The sequence below is a fragment of the Diachasma alloeum genome, unplaced genomic scaffold (genome assembly GCF_001412515.2).
Source record: "Diachasma alloeum isolate Michigan unplaced genomic scaffold, Dall2.0 Dall_scaffold_00178, whole genome shotgun sequence".
NCBI classification, from domain to species: Eukaryota; Metazoa; Arthropoda; class Insecta; order Hymenoptera; family Braconidae; genus Diachasma; species Diachasma alloeum.
In genome coordinates, this window is record NW_021680344.1 from 2,891,112 (window position 1) to 2,910,255 (window position 19,144).

General features: G+C 37.5%; 1 protein-coding gene across 1 annotated transcript in view; it reads right to left on the reverse strand.

Annotated features, from left to right (window-relative positions):
- The window catches only part of LOC107039129 (sodium- and chloride-dependent glycine transporter 1), a 32,223-nt gene extending 18,127 nt beyond the window's left edge, over positions 1–14,096 (reverse strand). Inside the window, exons 1-3 of the mRNA XM_015258603.1 lie at positions 14,067–14,096; positions 4,292–4,454; positions 1,497–1,775 (exon numbers count right to left, since the gene is read on the reverse strand). Coding sequence (XP_015114089.1) covers positions 1,497–1,775; positions 4,292–4,454; positions 14,067–14,096 — 472 coding nt within the window. The remainder of the gene's footprint in view (positions 1–1,496; positions 1,776–4,291; positions 4,455–14,066) is intronic.
- Positions 14,097–19,144: the final 5,048 nt, after the last annotated feature.

Sequence of the window (19,144 nt, forward strand, 5' to 3'; positions counted from 1 at the left end):
CCCCCCCGCGGCTACCGTCTAGTCATAAATAACCCGGATTCCCTGACATTCAACCCCGGAACATGATATTTTGATACGTTAATTAAGGAAGTTTTCAACTGGTGGGAATTGATATTAGGGGGATTAGGTTGTGGAAATCTGTGGTTGGATTGTATGTCGAGAGGAGGATTTTGTTGGGGTTAAAGGGTTGTGTAATTTGACAATACGCGGGGGATAATGCTTCGTTGGAATTTTTCTTTAATTTAAGAGGTTTTGATTTGTTTTTTGCTTTCGAATAGAAGCTTTATAATTTTTCAAATTTAAGTTTTGGATTTTTTGTGTTAGGATAACCGCATGTCTTTTTCTTCATTTTTAAAAAATTTTTTTAAAAGGGATTCATGAACTAGGGGGCTAGACCCCCTGCTCGCTCCGTTCGCCAACTCCCATATGACCGCCATGATCCTTATTCTCACCCTTGTGACCGTCATTCTACCCCTCGAGACCCTTAATTAATTTCGAGTACCAAATTTTCATCACCAGAAGTCGATTAGGATTTTTATGATATAGAGAGATATAGACTTAAATAAGCTCGATTCATTGACACCAATTAAAATTCAATTTTTCATACAGATAAAAAAAAATTGATGTTTTTTCAAAAATTGATTTTTCAACGATCACTTAAAAAATTGTCATAAGAATAGAATTAATTATGGATCAAAAAATTGATAATAATACCCTTTTGATTCTATCAGAATATGATGGGAATCGCAGAATTCGAAAACTGGAAGACGTTGAAATGAAGAACAACTCGTTCTTCCCGACATCAATATCAACATGATCGTCCTTTTCAATCCCAAAAATCCACCCCGATCAACCATAAACTAACACCCCAAATGAATCCCCTGTCTCAAATAACAAACCAGTAAACACGAGAAACTCGCCGAACCCCTTTCCCCCATCTCCCATCGCCCACGCCCCCTAACTCAACAGCAACCCGTAAGGAAATAGCCAAATAAATAATGTCGTAGTTTAATCTTACGACGCGAGGAGCTCTCGAGCGCCGACAAAAGAAACTAAGCTTGAGAACAGTGAGGGTGGAATGCAATACGTAACGATGGGTATACAGTATTCTTCCCCCGTTGGCAAATCTCCCTATTCTCCTTCAACTTCGTCTCTTCCCTTTTCCCATTTTCGTCGATGGCTGTTGGCACCCCACGACTCACAACCGTTGACAACACCTGTCTCAGATAGAAAGTGACGCGTTCAGAGACCCCTACTCCCTCCCCCACAACCCTCTTTATTTCTGACTTTGAATGCCTTTCCTCAGAGTAAAGTCACTGGTAAGTCCCTGACGGATATAACGCCAAATCCCGGCCCTCGGGGGGGCTCAACGTTGATCGGTTGGCAAAGGTATGGGACATCTCTCTTACCCTTACTTTATACTACACCATCTAACCTCAGCAACTTTGAATGCCCATGGAAAGATCCATGTGATGCGGAAACAATTGCAAACTCACTGGGTGTATTGAAGTCGTTGTTGCAGTAAGCCCAGTGGAGACGCGGTGAGAAGGAGGCGAATGTGTAGAACAGTGTCCATGCGACTAGGACCATATAGTAGATGGTTACAAGGGCGATTACAACGAGGGTGCACAGCCCGATGCCGCGGAATGCGGGCGAGATCCGGGTGTATGTCTCGACCGGTCCGACGCCAGTGTACTGACCCATGCAGAGCTCGAGGTAGAAGATCGGCAGGCCCATTGTTATCAGCATGAGAACGAAGGGGATGAGAAATGCACCTGAAATGTGAAAAATTGGTTAGTTGGTATGGGGTGAGTTGTTGGGGAGCGAGAGGGTCAATAGGGAGAGATGTGGGAGTATATGTAAGGGATAAATGATCATGAGGGTCAAGTGGTATTGAATATGGGATGGGGTCTTGAGATCGTTTGACCTTTGATGAGGGTCGTGAACGTCAAATGGTCATGAGGGCCAAGTGGTCTGAAATGTGAGATAAGGTCTTCGGCCGTTTGACCCTTTATGAGGGTCAAATGGCCTTGCGGGTCAACAGGGAGAGACAAGCAGAGTGATCGTAAAGGTCAAACGGTCTTGAAGTTGAAATGAGGTTCAAATGATCTTGAGGGTCAAATGAGAGGGTTGAGGGTGTATAAGGGTCGACCCTTGATGAGGATCGAATTGTTGAGGGTCAATTGGAAGAGACGAGCAGAATGATCATAAGAGTCAAACGGTCTTAAAATTGGAATGAAGTTCGAATGATCTTAAGGGTCAACAGGGAGAGAGGAATAGAGTATTCATAAAGATCAAATGGGAGAGTTGATGGTGTATAAGGGTCAAATAGGGTCTTGATGGGGGTCAAAAGGACTTCAGGTTCAACATCTCAAGGAACAAACAGGAGAATTGAGAGTATAAGGGTCAAATGGATTCGTTCAGATCAACAACGAGAGATAAGAGGGATCGTGAGGGTTAAACGGGAGAGACGAGTGTCTCCATAAGGGTCAAATGGTCTTAAGCACCCATAACGGTCTCGCCACCGTCTGACCCTCAAACGGCGGCGAGACCGTTATGGGTGCTTAAAACCCTTACGATACGTTCACCCCTCTCCCCCATTCGACCCTTTCAACAATTCCGTTGACTTTAACTGATTTCAAATTCATCTTATCAAACACCACGTGCCCCATCCATCCCTCTCAGCTTGAATTATCACTCCCCCCCGAGAAATGAAAAAATTCCCCAGTCGACTGACGAAGGGAAATGGGATATCCGTGGTACCCCATTTTCCCCTCAATATTTCGAACGTCATTCGAGGAGGTACATCCAGGCGGATCCTCAAGAACGACGAAAGGCAATATCCACTGTACAAGGGGAGAACGAGTTGAGCGGTCGACACGCCCATCCTCTCCTTCACTCTTCTCTCACTTCCTCTCTCATCCCATTCCCCCGGTTTACACATCTCATAGTACCCCAGGTATTCTGCACTCACTGTGTACACCAGAGTACTATGTCCTTCTGACCCTCTCAAACGGGTCTATAACGTTCCCTCTGTGTATCTGGAGTGGCTTCGTACCCGCTTTGAACCTTGTACCCTGTCATTGGACGCCTGGGTGTCAGGGACACCGGGCACTTAGTTCCAATTAACTCGTGAAATGCCGGGATTATTTTCAAGATTGTCTTGCTCACTTCACCTCCTGTCGCTTGGACGGTGGCCAAAAAAATTGGCGGTAATGGAGCTTTTGTTTTCTACCACAAATAATCTTTCACTGAGGCTTTGAAACCAGCTGAAGTCCACCAGAAAAATAATTTAGGATATTTTTGTTGGAGTTTTTAAGGTCGATAAGAATGTTTTTTCTCATTTAATTAACAAATAATTAGTTATCGATTATTTATTCCTCTCACTTCAATTAAAGAGTCATAATGCGGAATTAGATCTCATTTTTGAATTTTAATTTAGCTCGTATTAGCTCGTAATTGTTATTCCACATATTTTTCCGTTTAGTAAGATTTTGCAACCCGAGAGAAGTTTGCAACCCGTAAGATTTCCTAGTAGCTGCAACTACTAGCTCGTAATTGTTATTCCACATATTTTTTCGAAAATTTTGAAAAAAACAAATCATTCGTAGCTCAGAAATTGGAGGCCCTGGACTGTTTTTGGCATTTTAAGCGTTTTCGGACAAACGAACAATTGAAAATTTTTTTCTTTGCACTAATTATTCATTTTCAGATCCATATAATCGATCTTCAACGTATGAAAAGTCTCACTCCAATAACCCACGACTTTTAAAACTCACAGTAGTCTCTCCTTAATTCAAAAATGAGATCTAATTCCGTATTATGACTCTTTTAATTGAAGTGAGCCGAATAAATAATCGATAACTAATTATTTGTTAATTAAATGAGAAAGAACAGAGCCATTGAGGTAATTTGTAAGGTCATTTTGGGTTTTTTTGGGGGTTTTCTTTAAAAAATCTTCACTCTTCTTGGACTTTCATCTTGAAATATTCCCTTGAAATCTCATTTCAAAAACGTCGTGAGAAGATTATTTCTGTAATATCATTGGAATCTCATAATTCTCTACACCCCGCGCATATAAATATAAATTACTATTGTTGTCCACATGTACGAGTGTATTTTACAATAAAAAAAAGAAATCCCTTTATTCAATTCACGGAAATGTTTTCGCAAAAATATTTTTCCATCTCCAACAGCGAATGCAATTCGGCGTGTTGTATTTATTTGCTGCTGTTTTTTGCGAGGATTTCAATGGAATATGTAACATCACATGTTAACGTATCATACATACCTCCGCCATTACGATACACGAGGAAGGGAAAACGCCAAACATTGCCGATCCCAACGGCATATCCGATGCAGGATAGAACAAACTCAATGGGATTCGCCCAACCTGCTCGTTCCACTGGCAACTCCACGAAAGCACCGCCAACCCCCAGTGATATCTTCTTCGCCTGCGAAAATCATTTCATTTTATTTCATTTCATTATTTTAATTTTTTTTTCTGGTGACAATACGGGGTCATCGGTTCGTAAGGGTCACTAGGGTGGTACGGTACATTGAACTCGTAACTATTGTAAATAAATATACTTATGTGATTATATTTGACCCTTATAGTTTTTCTCGTGGCCTTTATTAGACTCTCATGAGGCCCGCCTAACAAACAAAAGAGAATTGAATACCATTCTATGAAACACGAATGAACGAATCATAATTGTCCTAATCATTTAGGTCAGCCGAAAATAGAATAATTCTACTTCCTTAATATGGCGTTTACTACACGGAGAGAAATATTCAATAAAAATTACCAGAAAAAAGACGTAAAAATTACGTTTCGAAACGTAATCTGGGAGCGAAGTAAAATTCAATAAAAAGTGTCAATCGTCACGTAAATTCTACGATCTGTTCCGTAAAAATTACTCATCCGTCCGACGCCTCACGGCTAGCCATGAGTCACCGTGAGGGGGAGATTTTAACAACACGTTCCGTAATTTTTCCGGAACTTTTCGTAAAAATTCTTAAACATCCAAGAATTTTCATGTTCTGAGGCATAATAAGTCTTGAAGTTTCTGTTAGATTTTACAACTTCCAGAAAAATTACGTGACTTTTTCGTATTTTTTCGGTGACAGACCCGAAAATTTACTGAACGTTTCAGATTTATTCTGTTATATTTCTATAGAAATTCACTGAAAACGATTCTCGCTTGCGGATTACGTGAAATGTTCCGTAATTTTTCTTGAATATGTCTCTCCGTGTAAGGTTTTCTTCGAACAAAGTTTATTAGAATTAATTGCTAGAATTATGAGATTATCTCACATTTTTTTCGGTAAGGACAGGAGAATCTGAATGCAATATAGTGAAAATGATGATCGATTTTTTCACTTTGAACGAATAATATTAATATCCAAATACAAAATTTTTTATATGAATAAAAAAAACTGTGACTCAATATACGAAATGAAGTTTTCATTTTTAATTTGGCGCCGAAAACACGAGATGACAATTCTAAGCACGGAATTATATTGATGAGATGAACAATAGTTTAACTGAATACCGTGTGAACTAACTAAAAATTGACAACAGTGAGAGCACGCACTTTTATCAGAGTATCAACAAACATTGAATTCCAGAAATTCACACTCTAAAGTGTCTTCTAGAAGGAATTGAATTGTAATTATGATTAAAATCTTATTCAGTGAGCATAGGAATCAGAACATGAGCAAATCATTTATTGTAATATGAAAATTGAACAGCTGATAAATTGGGACATATGATTCTTATCGGTCGTATCGCTTTTTGCAATGAGAATGATTATAAGCAATTAATTGACAGAAGGAATATCGAATCTGACCGGAAAAAGGGCGGCTGGAGTGGCGCTAGCCATTACGAGTACTCGGTAATCACTGACTGTAACTAACAGAAGAATTCGTAATTAGTACTGTCGTCATTAGTCTAATCAGGCCCATTATCTCCTTCACTTTGTTATCGTAATGACCCTCAATGGGACTGCGAAGCCCCTCGGGCCGATTGTTGGCATTCCAAAGGTACAAATAAATATCCCAACGCGAGAGAAAACTTTTTGCCCCGTTGAAATTTTCATTCACGAATATCGCGATAAAATCGTAATTGGAAATGGTTTTTTTTCAATCCTCTCATCACTTCGAAATTCAATGAAAAACCAGAGGGATTTTTTTTTTCACTCCACAAGAGCTCCAATTTTTATAGCCTCTCTCGCTGGATCTGTCGTTGAATGCAACTGCACCGACATGAGTCGCGTCGGAAGCACATTATTCGGAGGATTTTATTCAGTCTAGTTATCCTGTATTTTTTATAACGCCAAATCGACTTTGAAAACCACTGATTTTTCGTATATTTGCGGCCCTCCGTTGAACTCCTTTCGGAAAATCCTGATGCGTTGGAGATTATGAAACCGCGGACTTCTCCATCCTCCATCATTAAAAAACTCGTTATGGAAAAAAAAACAAATGTAACAGGCTCTGAACTAGAGTCTCAGAGGGAAAATCGTTTTTTCCCTCTGAGACTCTAGTTTCCATTTTTACAGCTTCCCGCTCACGAGTTTCTCGTCAAATCCGACTAAACCGAGTCGCATCGGAAGCCCATTCTTCCCCATTTTATTTATTCCCGTCTATTTTATATATTTCCCTTGCGTAAAGCCCAAATAAATCCTCTGAAAACTTCATTCAGTCCATTCATAATCCAAATCTCTGAATCTAAATTTTCCTTATCATTATAATTACATTATTATATTATTGAAAATCACTGAAAATTGAAGGAAATTCGTCGTTGAAAATGCAACTGTTATGGAAAAATTAATCAAAACTTTCAATTTTAGGTCAATGTATTTTTGAATTTTCAATTAATTGGAAATTCAAGTAAATTTTCCACTTTAAATCCAAATCACTGAATCCAAATTTTGTTTATTCACTTTAAAAAAAAATTTGGCTGCCTTTTCCGACACACCCTTTGAAATCTTCACCACATCACATTATTACTATATTATTTCACTATTGTTCTTCCATTTTTATCATTACTATGATTATTATCACTAAAATTTGACGGTAACATCAATGGAAATTGTGAATTTCTTGAATGTATTCATGAATTTTCAATGAAACCCGAATTTAAATAATTGTCCAACAGAAAATTCGTCTCAAGCTCAATTTCAAACTCGCGTGCAAAATTTTTTTGGAGAAAACAAGTGAATAAAAAAAAAATGACACCTGTCCATAAATGCCCGGCAAAATGATAGCAAGTAATCCAATTGGAAATTTGTCAATCCATGTGGTCACCATATTTGACGGTTCAAATCTACGCGCTCCAGGCATTGGACGATGGGCGACGTTGAGCTCAAGTCTGTAGCGGATCGCATGGAGAGGTTATGTGAAATTGACGTGTTAGTCGCACAGGTTACAGTATCAACAAGTTAGTCTGTGGGAAAACTGATTAGTCTGTTCCCTCAGAATTAGACAGAACTCCCATTCGCCCACCACCGGTGCGGGGGGACTGACCGTTAATGAGGTACTTTCCCAAAAATGGGTGAGCACTAGCCTTACGCCAGAGGCTGACGCTCGTCCTGTTGCTCAAATCTTTGAAATTCCATTGAATTCAGTGAATTCAGTGAACAAATAGGATTTTAGAATGGAATTATAATAAAACGCTAATAGAATTCTCGTAAAATTTCAATAGCAATTCAACAAAATTTCTCAGGGAAAGCGAATTTTGGAGTTAAAATTTCGAAAAAAACATTCAAAAAGCCAAAACAACAATTATTAATCATTGATAATTTTTCCCGTCAATTCTAACTTCGATGAGTGGAACAATCCATCAAATTCTTTTTTCAATTATTTTTTTGAAGTATAGTCTCTCGTTTGACTAATGTGTCTTGACATAATACGCCGTTTCGGGCACGCTGAAACATTAATTATTTATTATAAAAGTTTGACATTGACGATAATTTTCATATTGGGCAATGAATTTTTATTCATTTTTTCGCATGTTTCGAGACTTTTTTGAGATTTTAATATTCTTCCTAAACTCAAAAAGTTAATTTCCTCATGAGACTCTGTGTTATTTTTACACAGATTAATTATTATCAATAATACTAGACTGTCGACTGAATAATTTTTTTATTCATATTATTTTCATTCAGAATTTTCATTTATATTTTATGAATTTTCGAGATTTTTTCTAGATTTTAATCCTAGTTTAAACACCCTACGCTACCCAGCGCATTAGTTACCTCCACAGGAATGTGCCGCCGTGTCATTTAGGCTTTAACGTTGCCGAATTCACTCTAGACTGTCCGGGCGCGTTTAGCGAGTTTCTGGCAACGTTGCGTGACGGGCGGTTTCATTTAATGTGGAGAAAAAAATTCTGTCGTTGAAAATAATTTATTTACTTTTGGACTTTTGGGAATTATTAAAATCCTTCTTGTTGTTCTAAAACTACTATAATGTGTTATACACTTCATTTAAAAACGTAATTTACCATTTTTTTTATTCTTCTTATTTAATGTAATTAACGAATAACGGCGTGTTGCAGCATTTCCCTCTTGTATTGACCAATCTAGGGTTTATCTTCTCCTTAGCCTCCAAAAGCTCATTTCTTCATAAGACCTTGTGCTAATTTTGCACTTCTAGATTAATTATTATCAATAAAACGAGACTGCGGATTGACCGCATACTCAACAAGAATTTTTTTATTCATTTCAACTTTTGCTCAGAATTTACCTCAGATTTTAATCTTCAAAATTTAAGTTATGTCCATACTACTTCAGTTTTCGTGGAAAGAGTTCAGAGCGGCCGCTAGCAGCTGTTGACGTATCAATAACAAAAAAAATGGGTTATCGTGTGTGTGACGACTGATAGTTATCGACAAATTCACATTAATCGGTACGCGCTGCGCCGCACGCCTCGCGCGGGGGCTTGTATAGTGTCTCAGTCGCTCTTACAGCGAATGAAGGTGTCACAGAGAGATAGGAGATGAAGGTAAAGTGAATGAATTAATGATTGCTTTAATTAATGATGATTTAATCCTTGTCTATTCTTGAATTTCTTATTTTTCTGCATTTATTCGAACAAAAGTGAGACTTGAAATATTTTCGACTCGAGAATGAAGAAAGGGAAGATGCCACAGTCGCACATTTACTATTTAAGATAGTAATTTTCAGAACGAATGAAAAATACGGCTGACAAAATTAAAATGTGATCGAGTACATTGGAAAAATTACTGTTGAACATAGTAAAAATTGACAGTCAGTATAATAGGAAATGATAGCATAAAAGTTGAATTTTCAATTGGCACGAGTAAAATTTCGGAGGATAAACATGAATTTTAACTTCGTCGATTAAAAAAATATTCCCTGCTCCCTTCCAAAATGAATATTCGCAGCAGAGGACGAGGGAGAGGGGGATTTTTTGCATAATCGAAGTGAAAAACCATATTTAATCTTCTTTATCATCCTTAAAAATTATTATCAATAATTTTGCTCCACGTATATGCATTCTGAAAAAGAAGAGGGCGGAGAGGAAGGATTGAATTCCAGTAGATTCCCGTTAACTTTCGCTCGTCGGGACCAATATCGATCGCAGTTCCGCGAAAGCGACACTTAAAAACAGCCCCCGCTCCGCGCACCGATTCCCCGAAATTTAAAGGGACTAGTGGTAATATGCATGTGGAGAGGGGATTTATTTTATTCGTGTTCTTCTCGTTTAGTTTATGGAGATAGAAACAACTGAGCGCGTGACACGATTAGGGGCAGAGTTTTTTAGGAAAAACTGCAAGGAATCGAGGCGTGCGAGTGGGGGATGTTTGCGTTCCGCGAAAAACGCTCGAAACCGAGAAATTCCCGGAATAGCGACAGTTAACGGGAGGACAGTTATCGAGAGTCTACTGTATTTAGAAATATAGAATCTGCCATCCGGGCCATTGCGCGGTCGACGGAGGGAGCGGATTCCAAGAATTGAAAATAATCGACGCTCTCGTCGTCCGTTGTAGTTTTTACTAGTCAACATAGTAATTTCTGCTATTTCCTCGAATAAAATGTAGGAGCCTTGAGAGTACAGTAGAGTCTCCCGATTATTCTTACTCCCTATGATTTTAGTTGGGGAAATTGCCTTCCCCCACCACTGAGTCCGTTCACGTGTAGTGGTAAGTGCGTGTGTCCCGCTGCGCGACGGAAACGCGCAGTGGGAGAATCTTCGGTGCCACCCGTCATGTGTTATGTATAGCCTCGTGTTTTGTCGTTTATAACCTCAACTTGCCCCCGGTGAAAACAAATTTGAAAAGAAAATCTCCAGTTTCAGTGGAGTTACACATTAAAATAAAAGCCGTAGACGAGGTAACAAGTGGGACTCCAGTTTCAGCAATTGCTGAAAATCTCAACGTTCACGAGGCCACTGTGAAGTCGTGGGTGAAACAAAAAGACAAACTCGAGAAATGGAAAAACGAGCTCGAAAATATTCTTCCTCGATCAAGAAAAAGATAAAACCAGTGAACATCTTGGTCGATAGAGCACTGTGGTGTTTGATAATAAAAACAATTAAACAGACAAAAGAGCCATTCTAATCATTTCACCCTCTGGATTTCATTTCATTTGACAGGTTGAGGTTATGGTTGCTCCCACTACAGGAAAAGTGAAACAGACAGATTTCACTCTCTCTCTCTCTGTTTCTCTCTTCTCAAGTCACGCCCTCCACGGAAAAGTGGGGGGTCCCAGGCCGTTTCAGTACGCCGAATTCTCAGTCTCAAGGCCAAAATAATAGGGAGACTCTACTGTATAAACTAAAGTTTTAAATCATAAGAAGAAATTACAATTTAATATAGTAAAACTTCCTATGATTTGAGTACTTTCCCGTCGTCCAATAGTAATAATTGGTGAAGAAATTAAGCGTTTGTAACACTTTTGAAAATCATTTTTTCGTCCCAGCATTTGATACTGTTTTATCCATTAAAAATTACTAGTTTAAATCGTAAAACATGAATTTCCCATCGTAAACGTTCGGTTAAAATAACTCAAACATCAAAATTCTTCCCTTATGTTCACATAGTAATTTTTAATTTTGAGAAAAATCAATCTCCAGCAAAACCCTCGCCACCTCCTTCCAAAGGAGCTCCAAAAAAACTCCCACCTATCGAAACGTATCCGTTCGCCTCCAGCACGTACCCTCTATCTCCCATTTTTATTTTCCCTCAGTACAAAGGCGCAGAAAAAATCGAGGAAAACGCCTGTGGAGTCGAAAAGTCACCGCACGATCCGAACGTTTGTCTTATCTCTCACGGCAATTTTTCTGTTCCAAACGTCCGGCCGAGTCCGAGTTTCCGGGGGTTGGAATTTTTTTTATATTTTTTTTGTACCCATTGAAAGCGAAATCACAGCTGACAGCTCCTGCAGTTGTACATTGCCGAGCAAAACCCCAGTGGGCACCTCCTCCCACACACATACATCAACACGAGAATGGCATAGAAAAGAGCCCAGAGGCCAGTGTCAATGTAGTAACCATCCATTCCAAACACATAAGTATGTGTATAGAAAGGTAACTGCGACACCCACTGTATTTAGCAAAGCTTTGGCAGTTTGAACGAACGATTTAATGGTTTTCGACGAGGCACAAAGCCCCCCGAGGTCTATCCCCATCCCTCAAAACCTCACACTCCCCCCCNCCCCCCCCCCCCCCCCCCTCCTCTTCCTCTCCCCAGTTAGATTGTCCCTCACACAAACGTTAATGGATCGTGTGTGCTGATTTTCGCTTGACGAGCGAAATAAAAAGGGGTAGCTTTTATTCACTGTTACCGACAATGAATAAAAAAAATTGAATACAAAAAGTGGCTAAACCGGTTTTCAGCCAATGCTGATGCCTACATTTTACACGGGTTTAATACACACATGTCCACGTGAATGTACAAGCTTTATTTTTCAGTTTTTTTTTTAATCATAAATTGGAAATATTGGGTTTTCCCACGGCAATTATTCTTTTATTATGGGAACATTGTCATTTTTGTGTTATACTTTATTCATTTGTATTCTATTATTTTTATATGAGGTTTATTTGCTCGACGAGCGAAATGAGAAGAAATAGTTTTCTTTTCACTGTTAAAAAAAATCAAACACAAAAAGTGGGTAGGGTGAACAAACTAATTGCTGGATAGGGGTTAATTAGTAGACAATCCAACTTTGATTAAATATTCTATAAATGGTATAAACATAACTGTACTGATTATTCCAATTTTCATGCGTAATACCACGAGAGCGTTAAAATTATCGGGTATTTCCCGATAGGTTCATTGCAAACAAACGAAGGAGTCAAGTTTGTCAGGCTCAAAAATCACGAGTGCGAAGCACGACTGATTTTTCCGGAAAAACTTGAAGACTTCATTTGTGCGCAGGGAACCTTGAGGGAAATACCTGATTAATTTTGAAGCACGAGTGGTATTTGGGAGAGAATTTTTTCCTCCAAATTTCGGCCAAGAGAATTGCACCATGAGACGAAATCAATCTGTCTGTTTCAGTGAACGGTTCGCTCAATTGAATGATCTTTTGTTTTTTTATATAGCAACGACCAGAGAAAATTATCAAAAAATTATCAGTTGAAAACCCTGTAGGTTGTACGACGTGACGTCGAATGGTGGAATTCTATTGGCTGAAATTTGGATGGGAAAAATTCTCAATATTTTTCGTACATAATCACGAAGCTTTTAAGAACAGCGCGTTTGCACTAGTCAATAATTTTTTTTTATTCCCAGAAAATTATCATTTTTGCATCAACAAAATCATTGCTATCGTCGATGGAAATAAAAAGGGGTAGCTTTTATTCATTGTTAAATGGAGAGAATTATTTTTTTCAACAACTAGTTGTTGAAATTCACTAAATAATTTTTTTCGTGTACGAAAATGAATAACAAAAATGAAATATAAAAAGTGGATAAACCGATTCCCTACAAATATTGATGCCCACATTGTGCATGGATTTACTACACACATATTCACATGCACAAGTCATTTTTATATTTCAGTTTTTAAAATCTCGAATTGACAAGACATTGCGTTTCCATCGCTCACAATTTTTTTTATTCTGAGGAAATTATTATTTCTGTATTGGGAGTGTGGCTCACACGGAGAGAAATATTCTTTTCCATAATTCCGGAGCGCAATGTGGTTGTAGGAAATTTTACGGAACTGTCACGTACGTTTTACCTAAAATCACGGAATTTTTCCACAATTGGTGTTCCGTAATCGGTAAGCGAACTGTGAATTCCGTAATTTTTACTGAACATTTCTCTCCGTGCAGTGGCGGAGCATTTAGCATCATCAATTCTATAATTTTTATTCATCCATTATTTCATTAATTATTTTTATTCTGTCATTTTTGCATTGGGTGTTTTTTTCGCTGGACGAGCGAAATGAGAGGAAGTAGCTTTCTTTCACTGTTAAAAAAATTAAACAAAAAAAAATAGCCACGGTGAACAGATGAAAACTGTACTGAAACTGCACTGAAATGTAATTTTCAAAAATATATTCTCATATATATTATCACGATGTTTTTTTTCGAAATATCAACACTTCTAATTGCGTATTTTTCACCATCAGTAATTGTTTGATTTATTAGTTTTTTAGATCTTAAACAGTAAGACCATTGTGTTTCTACTGGGCAATGATTTTTTCACTTTAAGAAAAATATTATTCTTGTACGGGAGCATTCAGCTGCATCAACTATAATTTTTATATTAATTTTTTTTCGCTCTACGATCGCTAGCTTTCATCCACCGTTACTCACAATGATTAAAAAAATAAAACACAAAAAGTGGATAGACCAATGTGTGACAAATGCTAATGTTCACATTATACAACACATATTCACATGCACGTGTCAGTTTTATACTTCTGTTTTTTAAATCTCAAATTGAAAAAATATTGCGTTTCCACTCGCCCACTATTTTTTTTATTCTGAAAAATTTATTATGGCTGTAGTGGGAGTATAGCTCAGTCGCGTCAACTATCATTTTAATTCAGAAACAACAACAATCATTTTAATTTCACTGTACGAACCCGCGATTCTCTCCCCGTTGAGGCCGCCATTCCCCGAGCGTTTGTCACTGACTCATTTCAACTCGAGCGAGCCAACAATCAATCGTGTACATCAGCTCTTTTTTTTATTTGATTTTCGGAGATTATTTTGTATTGGTATTTTATTATCGTTGATAGTGATGTTGAGAAAGCTTGTGATTTCTATCGTGAGTTGTCTTATCGGTGTAATAAATTCCGTGAGGTCTAATCTGTTGGTGTTGATGGGTGTCTCCCAGTGTCCATGGATTGACGAGATTAGTCAATGTGCTCGGCTATTTTTCCTTTACTCTTGACTTTGAGCTGCACTCGATGTTTTTATTCATGAAATTCCGGCGCGCGCTTTGATACTGAGGAGTGATTTTTTATTATTTTATTGGGGATTTATTAGGGGTTATTGGAGGCTTCGAGGGCACTTGACATGGTTTTATTTATTCAGCATTTATTTCGTATCTGTTTGAATGGGGGAAAAGTATGAAAATTTCAATGGGGACATGTTTTTAGAGGAATTGAGAGTGGGGATGGAAATGATTTTGGGAGTGCAAGTGATTTTGAACTATTTTGTAAATTTCGAGAAATTGCGAGGGTCAAAGAAGCTTAAGGGCCGGATGACAGAGAGTCTTGTAATCCCAAAAATGATTCACGCAAGAAAAAATCGGAATTCTGATTTTATTTCAGAATTCCGTTCCTTTAATGAACATTTTTTCAATAGAAAATGTCCACTAAAATATCGGTGTTGATAGATGTCTCCCAGTATCCATGGATTGACGAGATTAGGCAATGGGCTCGACTATTTCTCCTTTATTCTTGACTTTGAGCTGTACTCGATGTTCTTATTCATGGGATTCCGACGGGTACTTTTCGATACTGACGAGTGATTTTTATTATTTTACTGGGTATTTGCTAGGGGTTATTGGAGGCTTCGAGGGCACTTGACATGGTTTTATTTATTCAACATTTGTTTCGTATCTGTTTGAATGGGCGGAAAAGTATAGAAATTTCAATGGGGAAATGTTTTTAGAGGAGTTGAGAGTGGGGATGGAAATGATTTTGTGAGTGCAATTGACTTCGAATGATTTTGTGAATTTCGGGGAAATTGCAAGGGTCAAAGAGGATTGAGGGCCAGTTGGGCGAGGCTCTTATAATCCCAAAAAATATTCTCGATTATTTCACCTAGAATAATTTTTGGGATCACGCAAGGAAAAATTCCACTGAATTTTTTCAATAGAAAATGTCCAATGAGAACTATTCTATAGAAAAATGATCGGCATAATACATTCCGTGAAGTGTAATTTGTCGTTCTTGATGGATGTCTCCCAGTGTCCATGGATTGACGAGATTAGTCAATGGGCTCGACTATTTCTCCTTTATTCTTGACTTTGAGCTGTACTCGATGTTCTTATTCAAGGAATTCCGGCGGGTGCTTTGATACTGAGGAGTGATTTTTATTATTTTATTGGGTATTTGCTAGGGGTTATTGGAGGCTTCGAGGGCACTTGACATGGTTTTATTTATTCAACATTTGTTTCGTATCTGTTTGAATGGGCGGAAAAGTATAGAAATTTCAATGGGGAAATGTTTTTAGAGGAGTTGAGAGTGGGGATGGAAATGATTTTGTGAGTGCAATTGACTTCGAATGATTTTGTGAATTTCGGGGAAATTGCAAGGGTCAAAGAGGATTGAGGGCCAGTTGGGCGAGGCTTTTATAATCCCAAAAAATATTCTCGATTATTTCACCTAGAATAATTTTTGGGATCACGCCAGGAAAAATTCCACTGAATTTTTTCAATAGAAAATGTCCAATGAGAACTATTCTATAGACAAATGATCGGCATAATACATTCCGTGAAGTGTAATTTGTCGTTGTTGATGGATGTCTCCCGGTGTCCATGGATTGACGAGATTAGTCAATGGGCTCGACTATTTCTTCTTTATTCTTGACTTTGAGCTGTACTCGATGTTCTTATTCAAGGAATTCCGGCGGGTGCTTTGATACTGAGGAGTGATTTTTATTATTTTATTGGGTATTTGCTAGGGGTTATTGGAGGCTTCGAGAGCACTTGACATGGTTTTATTTATTCAGCATTTGTTTCGTATCTGTTTGAATGGGCGGAAAAGTATGGAAATTTCAATAGGGAAATGTTTTTAGAGGAATTGAGAGTGAGGATGGAAATGACTTTGTGAGTGCAATTGACTTCAAATGATTTTGTGAATTTCGGGGAAATAGCAAGGGTCAAAGAGGATTAAGGGCCAGTTGGGCGAGGCTCTTATAATCCCAAAACATGAGGAATTGAGAGTGGGGATTTTATGCATGTGAATTTTACCTACATGGAAATGATTTTGTGAGTGCAATTGATTTTGAATGATTTTGGGAATTTCGGGGAAAGTGCTAGGCTGAAAGGGGCTTAAGGGTCAGATGAGAGAGATCCTTCTAATATCAAAAATATATCAGAATAATAGAATAATTGAAAAACCTAGCGAATATTCTGTTGGATGTTTATAAAACTTCTATTTAAAATTCTATTAGTTTTTGTCTGATTCTATTTCCGAATTTCGGTTTTACTGGGCATTTTTCAATGGAAAACGTAAAAAAAATCTGTAGAATTCCATGTTTCTGTACAATTTCTTCTATAGAAATTTCTCGACGTGAATTTTTAATTTTTATTTCAATTCTGTTATTCTTCTCTGTTAATTAAAAACAATCAAATACAAAACTACGGAAATTTGAACCTAAGAATTTCTATAGAAAATATCGGAATAGAATAAGTTCTACAAAAAAATCCTATCAATTTTTTCGATAGAATATTTTCTGTTGAATATTTCCATTGAAAAGAAGCGCATAAGAGAGAAATTTGAATAGAATTCCTTTAGAATTATCTAGTGGATTCGCTAGGCCCTCTTATGAAATTTCCTCATATTTCGTATATCCAAAGGGGCGTAAAAGCTATGCTTATACACGCCACATTCGCCTCTTTGGGTTTACAACGCCGATGTGATTCCCTGGACGTGAACTAATTTCCAATATATTTTAATTTCCCGAAATTCATTTTCGTCAACATCTCTTATCAAACAGTCCGAGTGCTTCATTTATTTACCAAAATTTGCACTTAACCGCGGGAATCCTGAATAATATCAGAATTCGCCTTGAATGTAGCGAAAGTCCCCGCAGATAAGGCGAGAGAGAGAGAGAGAGAGAGAGAAGGGAGGGAGTTGTTGGTGCTTAATTCGGTCGATGCTTTTCTCGAGTACAATTCAATGTTGCATAATAGTATTGTTGAGGGGTAAACTCTTTGGAATGTAGCCAGAATCCCGGTATTCAGCTTGGAGATTTTGAACAAGATTTACAGGGGCCGGGTAGATGAGAGTAGGGGGGGAGGATTCCTTGAAAGCGGCAAAATAATCCCTTCGTTTTGCTTTCACCCCGGAGTATGCACTGTCTGATCCATCAAAACACTGGGAAAAGTAGTGTCTTCAAGACATCTCAATTTAAGACATTTAACGTCGTGAAGATTAAAATTTATAGTGTCTTACACTGATAGAATGATTCATTTATTCCAAACGAGATTCGTTAACTATTAACGAATGGTAGAGTTGAATATGACCAAATGAATATTCGTTAATAGTTAACGAATGGTTCACTTGAATGGCGAAAGTCAAGTCAAATAAGGCTCCTCAAATGTACATTCGTTAACTATGAACTATTAACTAACCTCCAACCAAAATCCATTCGTTAACAATAACTAATCCATTCCATCAGTGTAAAGTGAGACATTTTTTTCGTCTAAACACACATGTGGCCAAATTTATGACAATTAGAATATCTAGAATGCATGTCTCAACGCCTTAATGTAAGGCACCAAAAGATGACTCGATATTCCTTTTTTCAATTAATTATTTATAATCATTCTCATTGCCAAAAGCAATACGACCGATGAGAATCATACGTGCCATTTTATCAGCTGTTAAATTTTCGTATTACAATAAATGATTTGCTCATATTCTAATTCCTATGCTCACTGAATAACATTTGAATCATAATTACAATTCAATTCCTTCTAGAACACACTTTAGAGTGTGAATTTTTGGAATTCAATTTTTGCTGATACCCTGGTAAAAGTGCGTGCCCACACTGTTATCAATTTCTAGTTAGTTCACACGGTAATTCAATGAATTTGTTGTTCATCTCATCAATATATTTCCGTGCTTAGAATATTGTCATCTCGTGTTTTCAGCACTGAATTAAAAATTAAAATTTCATTTGGAATATTGAGTCACAGCTTCTTTTTATTCATATCAGAAATTTTTGATTTGGATGTTAATATTATTTGTTCAAAGTGAAAAAATCGATCATTTTCACTACATTGCATTCAGATTCTCCTATCCTTAACGTAAAAAATGTGAGATAATCTCATAATTCTAGCTGTTAACTCTAATCAATTTTGTGCAAAGAAAACCTTAGTAAACGCAATATTAAAAAAGTAGAATTATTCTATTTTCCTTTGGTCTAAATGATTTGGATGATTATGATTCGTTTATTCATGTTTCATAGAATGGTATTCAGTTCTCTATTGTTTGTTAGGCGGGCTTCATGAAAATTCGACGCAAGACGATTGTACTCATGAAAATCGACTTACTTTCTCCATTCGTTCACGATATCCGCCGTGGTCGAGTTTCCTTATCTAGTCAATGTTTATCACTATGATGTATTAATATCCTTGATGAATGCAATTAACCCTAAATAAAATAATTTCCAAAAATTTCGAGAGAAATTCCAGTGCAAAAGCGCATCCCAAACTTTTTCCTCCTGATATATCGGTGAAAAATTAATATTTCCGCTCTCACACGGGCAACGAAAATTCATTTAATGAAAATTCATGGAGAATTAACAGAACAGAATGGCGAAACTTTTATGTTCATTCTACTTTGTTCCATAACAGTATATTGATTTATCCGTTGCAATTTCAACAATAAAAAGAGGGGGAAAAGAACGATAAAATACTGGAAGGGAAAATTTCAAAGTAGAGCAGGGTAAATAAATATATGCAAGCGGGGGGGGGGGGGGG